This window comes from Cetorhinus maximus, unplaced genomic scaffold, assembly GCF_964194155.1.
Source record: "Cetorhinus maximus unplaced genomic scaffold, sCetMax3.hap1.1 HAP1_SCAFFOLD_1787, whole genome shotgun sequence".
NCBI lineage: Eukaryota > Metazoa > Chordata > Chondrichthyes > Lamniformes > Cetorhinidae > Cetorhinus > Cetorhinus maximus.
The window spans coordinates 21387-32500 of NW_027597727.1; the positions used below are offsets into that span (position 1 = coordinate 21387).

The 11114-nt window shown below is 51.1% G+C and overlaps 1 protein-coding gene across 1 annotated transcript in view; it reads right to left on the reverse strand.

Moving 5' to 3' along the window:
* Positions 1-3609: 3609 nt before the first annotated feature.
* The window catches only part of LOC144676651 (scavenger receptor cysteine-rich domain-containing group B protein-like), a gene marked incomplete at its 5' end in the record, with an annotated part of 42511 nt that continues 35006 nt past the window's right edge, over positions 3610-11114 (reverse strand). Inside the window, 2 exons of the mRNA XM_078537023.1 lie at positions 3610-3905; positions 8379-8672. Of these exons, the coding sequence (XP_078393149.1) occupies positions 3610-3905; positions 8379-8672 (590 nt within the window). The remainder of the gene's footprint in view (positions 3906-8378; positions 8673-11114) is intronic.

Here is an 11114-nt window from a genome sequence, read left to right on the forward strand (position 1 = left end):
TCCGTCGCTCTAGTGAGAACAATCCGAGTTTCTCCAACCTCTCCTCATGGTTAATAACCTCCAGACCAGGCAGCATCCTGGTCAACATCCTCTGCACCCTCTCCAACGCCTCCACATCCTTCTGGTAATGTGGTGACCAGAATTGCACGCAATATTCCAAGTGTGGCCTAACCAAGGTTCTACACAGCTGCAGCATGACTTCCCAGCTTTTATACTCAATACCCCTGCCGATGAAGGCAAGCATGCCATATGCCTTCCTGACTACCTTACCCACCTGCGTTGTCACTGTGTGGGACTGGGGGCGGGGGGGGGTCTGAAATGCATTTGTTTCAATGCGAGAAGTATAATTCCACTGGAAGGGACAAGGCAGCGCATCTTGTCGATGGTACACACACGGCTGCCACTGTGCGTCGGTGGTGGAGGGAGTGAATGTTTGTGGATGGGGAGCCAGTCAAGCGGGATTCTTTGCTCCGAATGGCGTTGAGCTCCTTGCAGGATGACCAGCCACTGACCTACAGTGGGGGATCACACCCTAAGAGTGAACTTGGTCCTCTCGTCGCAACATATGCGATGCAAAGTAGGGGAAGTAATAAAGACATGGACAGAAAGTATCCATCTTACCACGTTTGGTCTTGCAAGTCTTCGGCTTTCTGAAGTAATACACGGAAAGGACCAGAATCATGAGGAGTATCAGCGTAGCTAAGAACCAGCCAACGATTTTCTTCACATTCGGGGAGGCTACAATGACATTGAGAGAGAAAGAAAACAACGTGGGTCATTTTTGACTGTATCAGTTTCATTGTTTATTTGACGCCAAACACATTGAACACAATTGCATCCATGCATCTGTCTCTTGCATAAGGTCCCTTGGCCGCCATTGCTGTGATCAGTTGTGTATAGGAGGTGGAAGACGTTAGAAGCTTTATCAGTTAATGTGCTGAGATGGTGTGATGGTCATTCTCCATCTGCACATTCCTCTTGATCATCTCATTGGTCGACCTCAGTTCCCTTCAACGACAGCACGGGGGTACTCGGAGTGTGTGATACACTTAGTGCTCACCTTGTCAGCACCTTAAGCAGTGCACATCCAAGCAAAATTGGCCATTGCACTTGCTAACCATCTCCCCCATTATAGGTTCTTGGCCGGCTACCGTACGAAACAACTAGACTCTAGAGTGCCCAATCGAGAGGGCAGTGTGTGTCGGGGTGAGTGCGTGTGTGGGGGGGGAGTGAGTGTGTGTGTGTGTGTGTGCGTATATATGAGGGAAGTGTGTGTGTGTGAGAGAGAGAGAGAGGGAGGGGTGATTGTGTGTATGAGTGTGAGGGATGTGTGTGTGTGTGCACGTGCATGCATGTGAGTCATGAGTGTGTGAGGGTTGAGTGTGTGTGTGTGTGTCTGTTTGTGAGGGTTGAGTGTGTGTGTGTGTGTTTGTGAATGAGAGGGGTGTGTGTGTAAGTGTGTCAGTGAGGGGTGAGTGAGTGTGTGACTCAGTGGTGAGTGTGTGTGTGTGCACGTGCATGTATGTGAGGGGTGTGTGTTTATGTATGTGCATGTGTGTGTGTGTGCGTGCGTATGTGTGTGTGTGCGCATGTGTGTGTGTGTGAGTGAGGGGTGTGTGTGTGTGAGAGGGTGTGTGTAAGGGTTGTTTGAGTGAGTGTGTGAGTGAGGGGTGTGTGTGTGTGTGTGAGAGGGTGTGTGTAAGGGTTGTTTGAGTGAGTGTGTGAGTGAGGGGTGTGTCTGTGTGGAGTGAGGGATGAATGTGTGTGTGAGAGAGTGTGTGTGTAAGGGTAGTTTGAGTGAGTGTGTGTGAGGGATGTGTATGTGTGTGAGAGAGAGAGAGAGAGAGGCGTGTGTGTGAGTGAGTGAGGGGTGAATGTGTGTGTGAGAGAGTGTGTGTGTAAGGGTAGTTTGAGTGAGTGTGTGTGAGGGATGTGTATGTGTGTGAGAGAGAGAGAGAGAGAGGCGTGTGAGTGTGTGTGTGAGGGGGAGAGAGAGAGATACTGAGGAGAGTGTGTGTGTGTGTGTGTGAGAAGCGTGTGTATGTGTGTGTTTACATAGGGTGGGACAGGGGGTGACTGTGTGTGTGTGAGGGATGAGTATGTGTGTGTGTTTGTCTGTGTGTGTGTGTCTAGGAGTGTGTGTATGTGTGTGTTTGCGTAGGGTGTGATGGGGGTGAGTGTGTGCGTGAGTGATGGGTGAGCGTGTGTGTGAGTGATGGGTGAGCGTGTGTATGAGTGATGGGTGAGCGTGTGTGTGAGTGATGGGTGAGCGTGTGTGTGAGTGATGGGTGAGCGTGTGTGTGAGTGATGGGTGAGTGTGTGTGTGTGAGAGTGGTGGGTTTATATGTGTGAAAGGGAGAGTGTGTGCCTGAGATGGTTATGTGTGCGTGTGTGTGTGTGTGAGGGGTGAGTGTGTGTTGTGTGTGTGTGTGTGTGTGTGTGTGTTGTGCGTGTGTCAGTGCCTGTGTGTAGGGAGAGTGAGAGGGAAGGGACACTGTTTATGTCTGCCGCACTCCCAGTCTCAAGTGTTCTCATTCACACTCACCCCACCACACACACTCTCACCCACTCTGTTCACTTTTTAAACATCTTGACAATTTACTGTTCTGAAATTTCAATTTTGCTCAGAAAATTGTATATTTTCATGTGTCTGCTTTTTTTAAAATTTGATTTTGTCCATCGCTTCTCAACCTTGTTTCCAAACCCTCCAGAGAATTGCCTCTCCCTGTCTCAGTAAACTCATCCACAAACATTCTCAAATTCCACCACGGGACATTCCCCACTTGCCTGGATGAGTGCAGCTCCCACAACACTCAAGAAGCTCAACACTGTCCAGGACAAAGCAGCCCCGCTTGATCGGCACCCCATCCACAAACATTCACTCACCCCACCACCGACGCACAGTAGCAGCAGTGTGTGTACCATCTACAAGATGCACTGCAGGAACTCACCAAGGCTCCTTAGACAGCACCTTCCAAACCCACGACCACTACCAACTAGAAGGACAAGGGCAGTAGATCGATGGGAACACCACCACCTGGAAGTTCCCCTCCAAGTCACTCACCATCCTGACTTGGAAATATATCGGCCGTTCCTTCACTGTTGCTGGGTCAAAATCCTGGAACTCCCTCCCTAACAGCGCTGTGGGTGTACCTACACCACAGGGACAAAATCCTGGAACTCCCTCCCTAACAGCACTGTGGGTGTACCTACACCACAGGGACAAAATCCTGGAACTCCCTCCCTAACAGCACTGTGGGTGTACCTACACCACAGGGACAAAATCCTGGAACTCCCTCCCTAACAGCGCTGTGGGTGTACCTACACCACACGGACAAAATCCTGGAACTCCCTCCCTAACAGCACTGTGGGTGTACCTACACCACAGGGACTGCTGCAGGTCAAGAAGGCGGCTCATCCACCACCTCAAGGGGCGATTAGGGGCGGGCAATAAAAGCTGGGCCCAGCCAGCGACGCCCGCACCCCCTCAGTGAATGAGGAAAAGTCAATGTTATCTGGCTTGACATTTGGTCAACTACTGCTGAGCACAAGAACATGAAGAATGCCTGGTGCCTTAGTTTACCAAGAGCGTTGATGGAAAGTTGAATCTCACTCACCTGGAACAGCGACTAGGACAGACTCAGTGTAGGTGGAGTTGAACGATCTACCCTTGACTTGCACCTCGTATAAACAGACGTAGCGGCCAGCAATGTTGCCATCGCTGTTATTCAACGGAAACGTCGAGGTGAAATTCAACACTTCCGCTTGTTGAACTTGCCTAGACCCGCTGGCATCCAACTCCAATAAGTACATTGTGCCGTTCCCTGTGTTGTTCTGGACCGTGCAGTTGATGAGATTCATCCCTCTGACGGTGAATAAGGCTATATTGGGAGTCTGCAGGGGATCTGTTTGGATGAACATGCAGAAGAATCAATAACCGTGCGGCAGATAAAGGCAGCGGCTACTCGAGCAGGTCAGAGGCTGGGAATCCTGCGGAGAGTCACTCACCCTCCTGACTCCCCCAAAGCCTGTCCACCATCTACAAGGCACAAGTCAGGAGTGTGATGGGATACTCCCCACTTTGCCTGGATGAGTGCAGCTCCCACCACACTCGAGAAGCTCGACACCGTCCGGGACAAAGCAGCCCCGCTTGATCGGCACCCCATCCACAAACATTCACTCCCTCCACCCCCGACGCACAGTAGCAGCAGTGTGTGTACCATCTACAAGATGCACTGCAATAACTCACCAAGGCTCCTTCGTCAGCACCTTCCAAACCCACGACCACTACCATCTAGAAGGACAAGGGCAGCAGACACATGGGAACACCACCACCTGGAAGTTCCCCTCCAAGTCACTCAACATCCTGACTTGGAAATATATCGGCCGTTCCTTCACTGTCGCTGGGTCAAAATCATAGAACTCCCTTCCTAACAGCGCCATGGGTGTACCTACAACACAGGGACAAAATCCTGGAACTCCCTCCCTAACAGCACTGTGGGTGTACCTACACCACAGGGACAAAATCCTGGAACTCCCTCCCTAACAGCACTGTGGGTGTACCTACACCACAGGGACAAAATCCTGGAACTCCCTCCCTAACAGCACTGTGGGTGTACCTACACCACAGGGACAAAATCCTGGAACTCCCTCCCTAACAGCACTGTGGGTGTACCTACACCACACGGACAAAATCCTGGAACTCCCTCCCTAACAGCACTGTGGGTGTACCTACACCGCATGGACTGCAGCATTTGAGTTTGTGTGTGAATGCGTGAGTGTGTGTATTTGCATGAGACAGAATGCGTTTGCGTGTGTGTGTGAGTTGTGCGTATTAGTGTCTGTGTGTGGGGGCCTGTGAGTGTGTGCGTGTGCATGTTTATGAGAGTGCGTGTGTGAGAGAGAGGGACTGTGTGAGAGTGTGTGTGTGTGTTTGAATGTTGGTGTGTGTCAATGGGTAAGTGTGCATGAAAGTGTGTGTGTGCGAGGACGTGTGTGTTTGATTGTCTGTGTCTGCCAATGTGTGTTTGTGTGTATGAGAGAGTGAGTGTGTGTGCGTGTGTGTGAGTGTGTGCGTGTGTGTATGAGACTGTGTGTGTGTGTATGCGAGTGTGTACGTGCTTGAGCGTCTGTGTGTCAACGTGTGAGTGCGGATGAGAGGAAGTGAATGAAAGTGTGTGAGAGAGAGAGTTTGTGTCTGTGTGTGAGAGAGAGAGTGTGTGTGTGTGTGTACGTGTGTGTGAGAGAGTTTGTGTCTGTGTGAGAGAGAGAGTGTGTGTGTGTATGTGTGTGTGAGAGAGAGAGTTTGTGTCTGTGTGTGAGAGAGAGTGTGTGTGTGTACGTGTGTGTCTGAGTGTATATGTGAGAGAGTGTCTGAGAGTATGAGTGTATGAGAGTACGTGTAAACGTGACAGTGTGTGTGAGAGATCGTGTGTGCGTGTGTGTGTGTGTGTGGATGATAGGGAGTGTATCTGTATGTTTAAGAAAGGCTTATATCTTCCCAAACCTGCTGCACTCCACAGAATCACACAGAGTGCAGAAGAGGCCCTTCGGCCCATCGAGTCTGCACCGACACGTGAGAAACACCTGACCTACCTACCTAATCCCATTGACCCGCACTTGGCCCCATAGCCTTGAATGTTATGACGATGCCAAGTGCTCATCCAGGTACTTTTTAAAGGATGTGAGGCTAACCCGCCTCCACCACCCTCCCAGGCAGCGCATTCCAGACCCTCACCACCCTCTGGGTCAAAAAGCTTTTCCTCACATCCCCCCCCTAAACCTCCTGCCCCTCACCTTGAACTTATGCCCCCTTGTGACTGACCCTTCAACTAAAGGGGAACAGCTGCTCCCTATCCACCTTGTCCATGACCCTCATAATCTTGTACACCTCGATCAGGTCGCCCCTCAGTCTTCTTTAATCCAACGAAAACAACCCAAGTCTGTCCAACATCTCTTCATCACTTAAACGTTTCATCCCAGGCAACATCCTGGTGAATCTCCTCTGCACCCCCTCCAGCGCAATCACATCCTTCCTATAATGTGGCGACCAGAACTGCACACAGTACTCCAGCTGTGGCCTCACCGAGGCTCTATACAACTCCCAACATGACCTCCCTACTTCCCACTATTCAGCGCAGAAACTGCGCATGGAGCAATTTGCAAACTCCCACGACGCGAAACGGGATTGATCCCATCCGCGCTCGAGCCAATCGAGGCTGTTTAGGTGGATATTCCCATCTCCTCCAAATTACGCACTTGCCTCTCAACTTCCCCGGGGAGTTCCCAACACGTGCGGTACGAATTCGAGCTCTCTCTCTCTCTCTATTTCTCTGCTCTCCCGCTCTTTCCTTTGGCTCCCTCCTTCTGTTACCCTTCCCGTGCCCAGGGCCAACACCGATTGGTGAAAACTGGGCAAGCCCTCGGAGCAATGCAGTATGACGGTTAGCCGACACTGTTAGGGGCCTCCGCAAGGTGCTGACCTGCGCAGCCGTGGGACCCGCTGCCCGGCGGCAGCAAAGCAGGCGGCCCGGGTTTGCTGACCACCTTACGCTTTGTGGGATCTTGCTGTGCGCTAAGGTGCTGCCTCCCGCCTGCATTGCGGACAGGAAACTTACTGAGTGGGACGTAACCTCAGCTTGTGAGGCTCTGAGATTCAGAATGTTTCTTTTTTTAAGATAACCCACCACCTCTCCTTTGTTTTTATTTTCCTCTTTCCCAGCTTTCCTCCCTGCGTTCTTTTCCGTTCTTTATTTCATTCTTACTTCCTTTATTATTTGTTTCCTTCGTTCCTTCTTTCTTTATTACTTTTTCCCTTCCTTTTTCTCCATCTTCCTTTCTTCCTTTCCTTTTCTCTTTCTTCCTTTTTGCTCTCTCTCTCTCTGTTTCTGTCCCCCTCTCTCTCTCTCTCTCTTTGTCTCTCACGGTCTACCTCTCAGTCTCTCTCTTTTTGCTTTCTCTGTTTCTGTCTCGCACTCTCTCTCTCTCCCTCTTTACCTGTCTCTCTCACACTCACTCTCACTCTCTCTCTCTCTCACACACGCACACACTTCCTCTTTCTCTATCTATCTACAGCTGTCTCTCTCTCTCTCTCACCTTGTCCCACCCTGTCTGTCTCTGCCTCTCTCTCTCCCCTTCTGTTGCTCTCTGTCTCTCTCTCTGTCTCTGTCTCTCTCTCTCCCCCTCTGTCTCTCTCTATCTGTCTCTCTCTGTCTCTGCCTCTCTCTCCCCCTCTGTCTCTCTCTCTCCCCTCTGTCTCTCTCTATCTGTCGTTCTCTCTCCCTCTCTCTGTCTGTCTGTCTGTCACTCTGTCACTCTCTCTCTCTCTCTGCCTCCCACTCTCTGCCTATCTCTCTCTCCCTCTCTCTCTCTCTCTCTCTCTCTCTCTCGGTCTCTTTCTCCTTCTGTCGTTCTGCCTGTCTATCTCTCGATCTTTCTCTCTCTTTCTCTGTCTCTCTCTCTGTCTCCCTCACCCTGTCTCCCTCACCCTGTCCCACTCTGTCTCTGCCTCTGTCTCTCCCCCTCTGTCTCTCTCTACCTGTCTCTCTCTGTCTCTGCCTCTCTCTCTCCCCCTCTGTCTCTCTCTATCTGTCGTTCTCTCTCCCTCTCTGTCTGTCTGTCTGTCACTCTGTCACTCTCTCTCTCTCTCTGCCTCCCACTCCCTGCCTATCTCTCTCTCCCTCTCTCTCTCTCTCTCTCTCGGTCTCTTTCTCCTTCTGTCGTTCTGCCTGTCTATCTCTCGATCTTTCTCTCTCTTTCTCTGTCTCTCTCTCTCTCTGTCTCCCTCACCCTGTCTCCCTCACCCTGTCCCACTCTGTCTCTGCCTCTGTCTCTCCCCCTCTGTCTCTCTCTACCTGTCTCTCTCTGTCTCTGCCTCTCTCTCTCCCCCTCTGTCTCTCTCTCTATATCGCTCTCTCTCTCTGTCTCTATGTCTGTATCTCTCTCTCTCTCTCTCTCTCTCTCAGTCTCTCTCTCCTTCTGTCTGTCTACCTGTCTATCTCTCGATCTTTCTCTCTCTCTCTTTCTCTGCCTCTCCCCCTCTCTGTCTCGTTCTCTCCCTCTGTCGCCCCTTCTCTCTCATTCCTTCTGTCCCTCCCCTTCTCTCTGTATCTCCCTTTCTGCCTCTCTCTCTCTCCCTCCCTGTCTCTGTCTGTCTCCCTCTGTCTCTCTCCCTCCCTCCCTCTTTTTTGGTTTCTCTCACTCTCTCTTCGCCATTCTCCCTCGATTTGCCTCAGCCTGAGTCACATTCAGTCACCCCCATAGTCCACCCCGTCCATCTTCCCCTTCCGTATCTATCCCCCCACCCACGCCACATGTCCCCTTCAGGTGAGCGCGCATCGGTACCCGAGCAGTGCTTGTAAAACGTCTCCCCTGCTCACCTGTCACGGCGATGTGCACCGAGGCATCGAGGGAAGAATTCGCGTACTCCCCGGCCAGCTGGTTCCCGTATTTGCAGCTGTACCTCCCAGCGCCCTTGGAGGTCAAGTTGGCCACTCGCACACTGGCGGAGTTTCTCCCGGGCCCGATGTCACGATGGGTCAGGAAGGAGCCGTCCAGGTAAAAATCAATCCCCCGGCTGGTGTTGCGTTCCCAGATGGTGCAGGTAACATTAACCGACTCTCCTTTGAGGAATACACTGTAGTTGGGCTCCAGCAGGATGGTGGGTCTGACCCCTGGTGGGGGAATAACATGGCGGACGGAAGCAGTTAGAGAAAAGGCTAGCAGTTCCGGGAAGGTTCACCGGACGGATACCAGGACCAGGCTGGACAGGCTCAGCTTGTATCCGCTTGGAGTTCCTACTCGAGAAGAGATTCTCCCACAAGAGGAAGCACCCTCTCCACACCCACCCTGTCAGGACCCCTCAGGATCCGACATGTTTCAGTTAAGTCACCCTCTTACTGATCTCCCAGTTACTGTTCATTTCAATTCGATAGCATCACTAACTGGCTTTCACATCAACCGTGCTGGGCCCAGTGATCTGACGAGTCCTATAACTAGGGCAGGCGAGAGGGCTTTAAACTAAATAGCGAGATGTGGAATTTTAGAGAGTTAAACAGAAAGGTTGAGGCAGGGCGGGGATATATTTCACCAAGGAAGAACAGTGTTGCAAGAACCTTGCACCATCAGTGGTTAAGGAAGTTAGTGATGCCATCAAATGGAAATGAACAGTAACTCTTTCGAGTTACCGACAGATCGCATGTAACTCTTTCGAGTACAATCACAGTTCTTGGTTTCCGGGAGTGGGACGTGAACCCACAACCTTCTGATTCAAAGGCGAGGGTGCTATGAACTGAGCTACAGCTGACACAGTAGCCGGGAGGACAGTAAGAGGTGGCTTCATTGAAACATTTAAGATCCTGAGGGGGTCTTGACCGGGTGGGTGTGGAGAGGACATTTCCTCTTCTGGGAGAGTCTAGAATGAGGAGTCGCTGCTTAAAAATTAAGGGGTCCCCCCATTTAAAACAGATGAGGAGGTTTCTCTCTCTCTCTCTCTTTCGGAGGGGTCGTGGGTTCCTGGAACTCTCTCCCTGAAAAGGGGCAGGGAGAGGGCGTGATCTTGAGCTACTTCCCCTCACCAAAGCTCAGCGTTGCCAATCTGGCCCCAATGGGAACCCAATGTCCTCCGCATCACCAGCCTGGGACCAGCCTGGGACTGACACCCGGGGTGGGGGTGGAGGGGTGGGTGCGGCCATTACTGAGGGAGTGCAACATTGCCGGTGGAGCTTTTTTCTTTGGATCTTGGCTCAGGCCTCTCAGCTAGAGGTTCAGAATAAAGCACCACGCCGCTACCCAAACAAGAGCGGCGGAATTCCCTCAAGGATATCAGTAAGATCGAGAGAGCGCGGAGAAGATTTACTAGGATGTTGCCGGGACTTAAGGAGTTGAGTTACAGGGAAAGATTAAACAGGTTCGGACTTTATTCCTTCGAGCGTAGAAGGATGAGGGGAGATTTGATAGAAGTTTACAAAATGGTGAGGGGTATAGACAGAGTCAACACGAGTTGGCTCTTTCCACTTAGATTAGGAGAGATAAACACGAGAGGACATGGCTTTAGGGTGAAAGGGGAAAGGTTTAGGGGGAACTTCTTCACTCAGAGAGTGGTGAGAGTGTGGAACGAGCTACCATCTGACGTGGTAAATGTGGGCTCACTCTTTAAGTTTTAAGGATAAATTGGATAGATACATGGATGGGAGAAGTCTGGAGGGTTATGGACTGGGCGCAGGTCAATGGGATTAGCGGAATAATATTTTGGCACAGACTAGAAGGGCCGAATGGCCTGTTTTCTGTGCTGTAGCGCTCTATGGTTCTATGGTTCTTCAATGTCCAGCCCAATATTGTATTTAAGTAGTGAAGGGCAAGTGGGGTCAGCGCTGTCTATTTTGCAATCTACATCAATTACCCAGGCGAAGAGACTGACCATAATGCAGCCATACTAGGCTAGGTGGGAATACCAACATATGGAAAAGGAGCAGGAGGAGACCACTCGGCCCCTCAAGCCTGTTCCGCCATTTAATAAGACCGTGGCCGATCTGATCGTAACCTGAAATCTGCATCCCACCTCCCTCTCCCCCCCCGATAACCTATCACCCCCACCTTGCTCATCAAGAATCTCTCCAACTCCAGCTGCAAAATATCCAAAGGCTCAGCTTCCCAATCCTTTGCAGGAAGAGAGTTCCGGAGACTCACAACCCCCTGAGAGAAAAAAAATATTCTCCTCATCGCCGACTTAACTGGGGACCCCTTATATTGAAGCAGAGACCCCTGGTTCTTGATTCTCCCACAAGAGGAAATATCCTCTCCACATCCAGCCTGCGAATGGTGCTGAACATTGCGCAATATCAGGGAACATTCCCGCTTTGGACATTTTGATGGAAGGAAGGTCATGGATGTAGCAGTGGGTTAAAACTCTTTCGAGTTATCAACAGTCACAGATTGCAACTCTTCCGAGTACAATCACAGCTCTTGGTTTCCAGGAGTGGGACATGAACCCACAACCCTCTGATTCAAAGGCGAGGGTGCTATGAACTGAGCCACAGCTGACATCTCTAAGAAGGGGAACTCTTTCGAGTTATCAACAGTCACAGATTGCAACTCTTTCGAGTACAATCACAGTT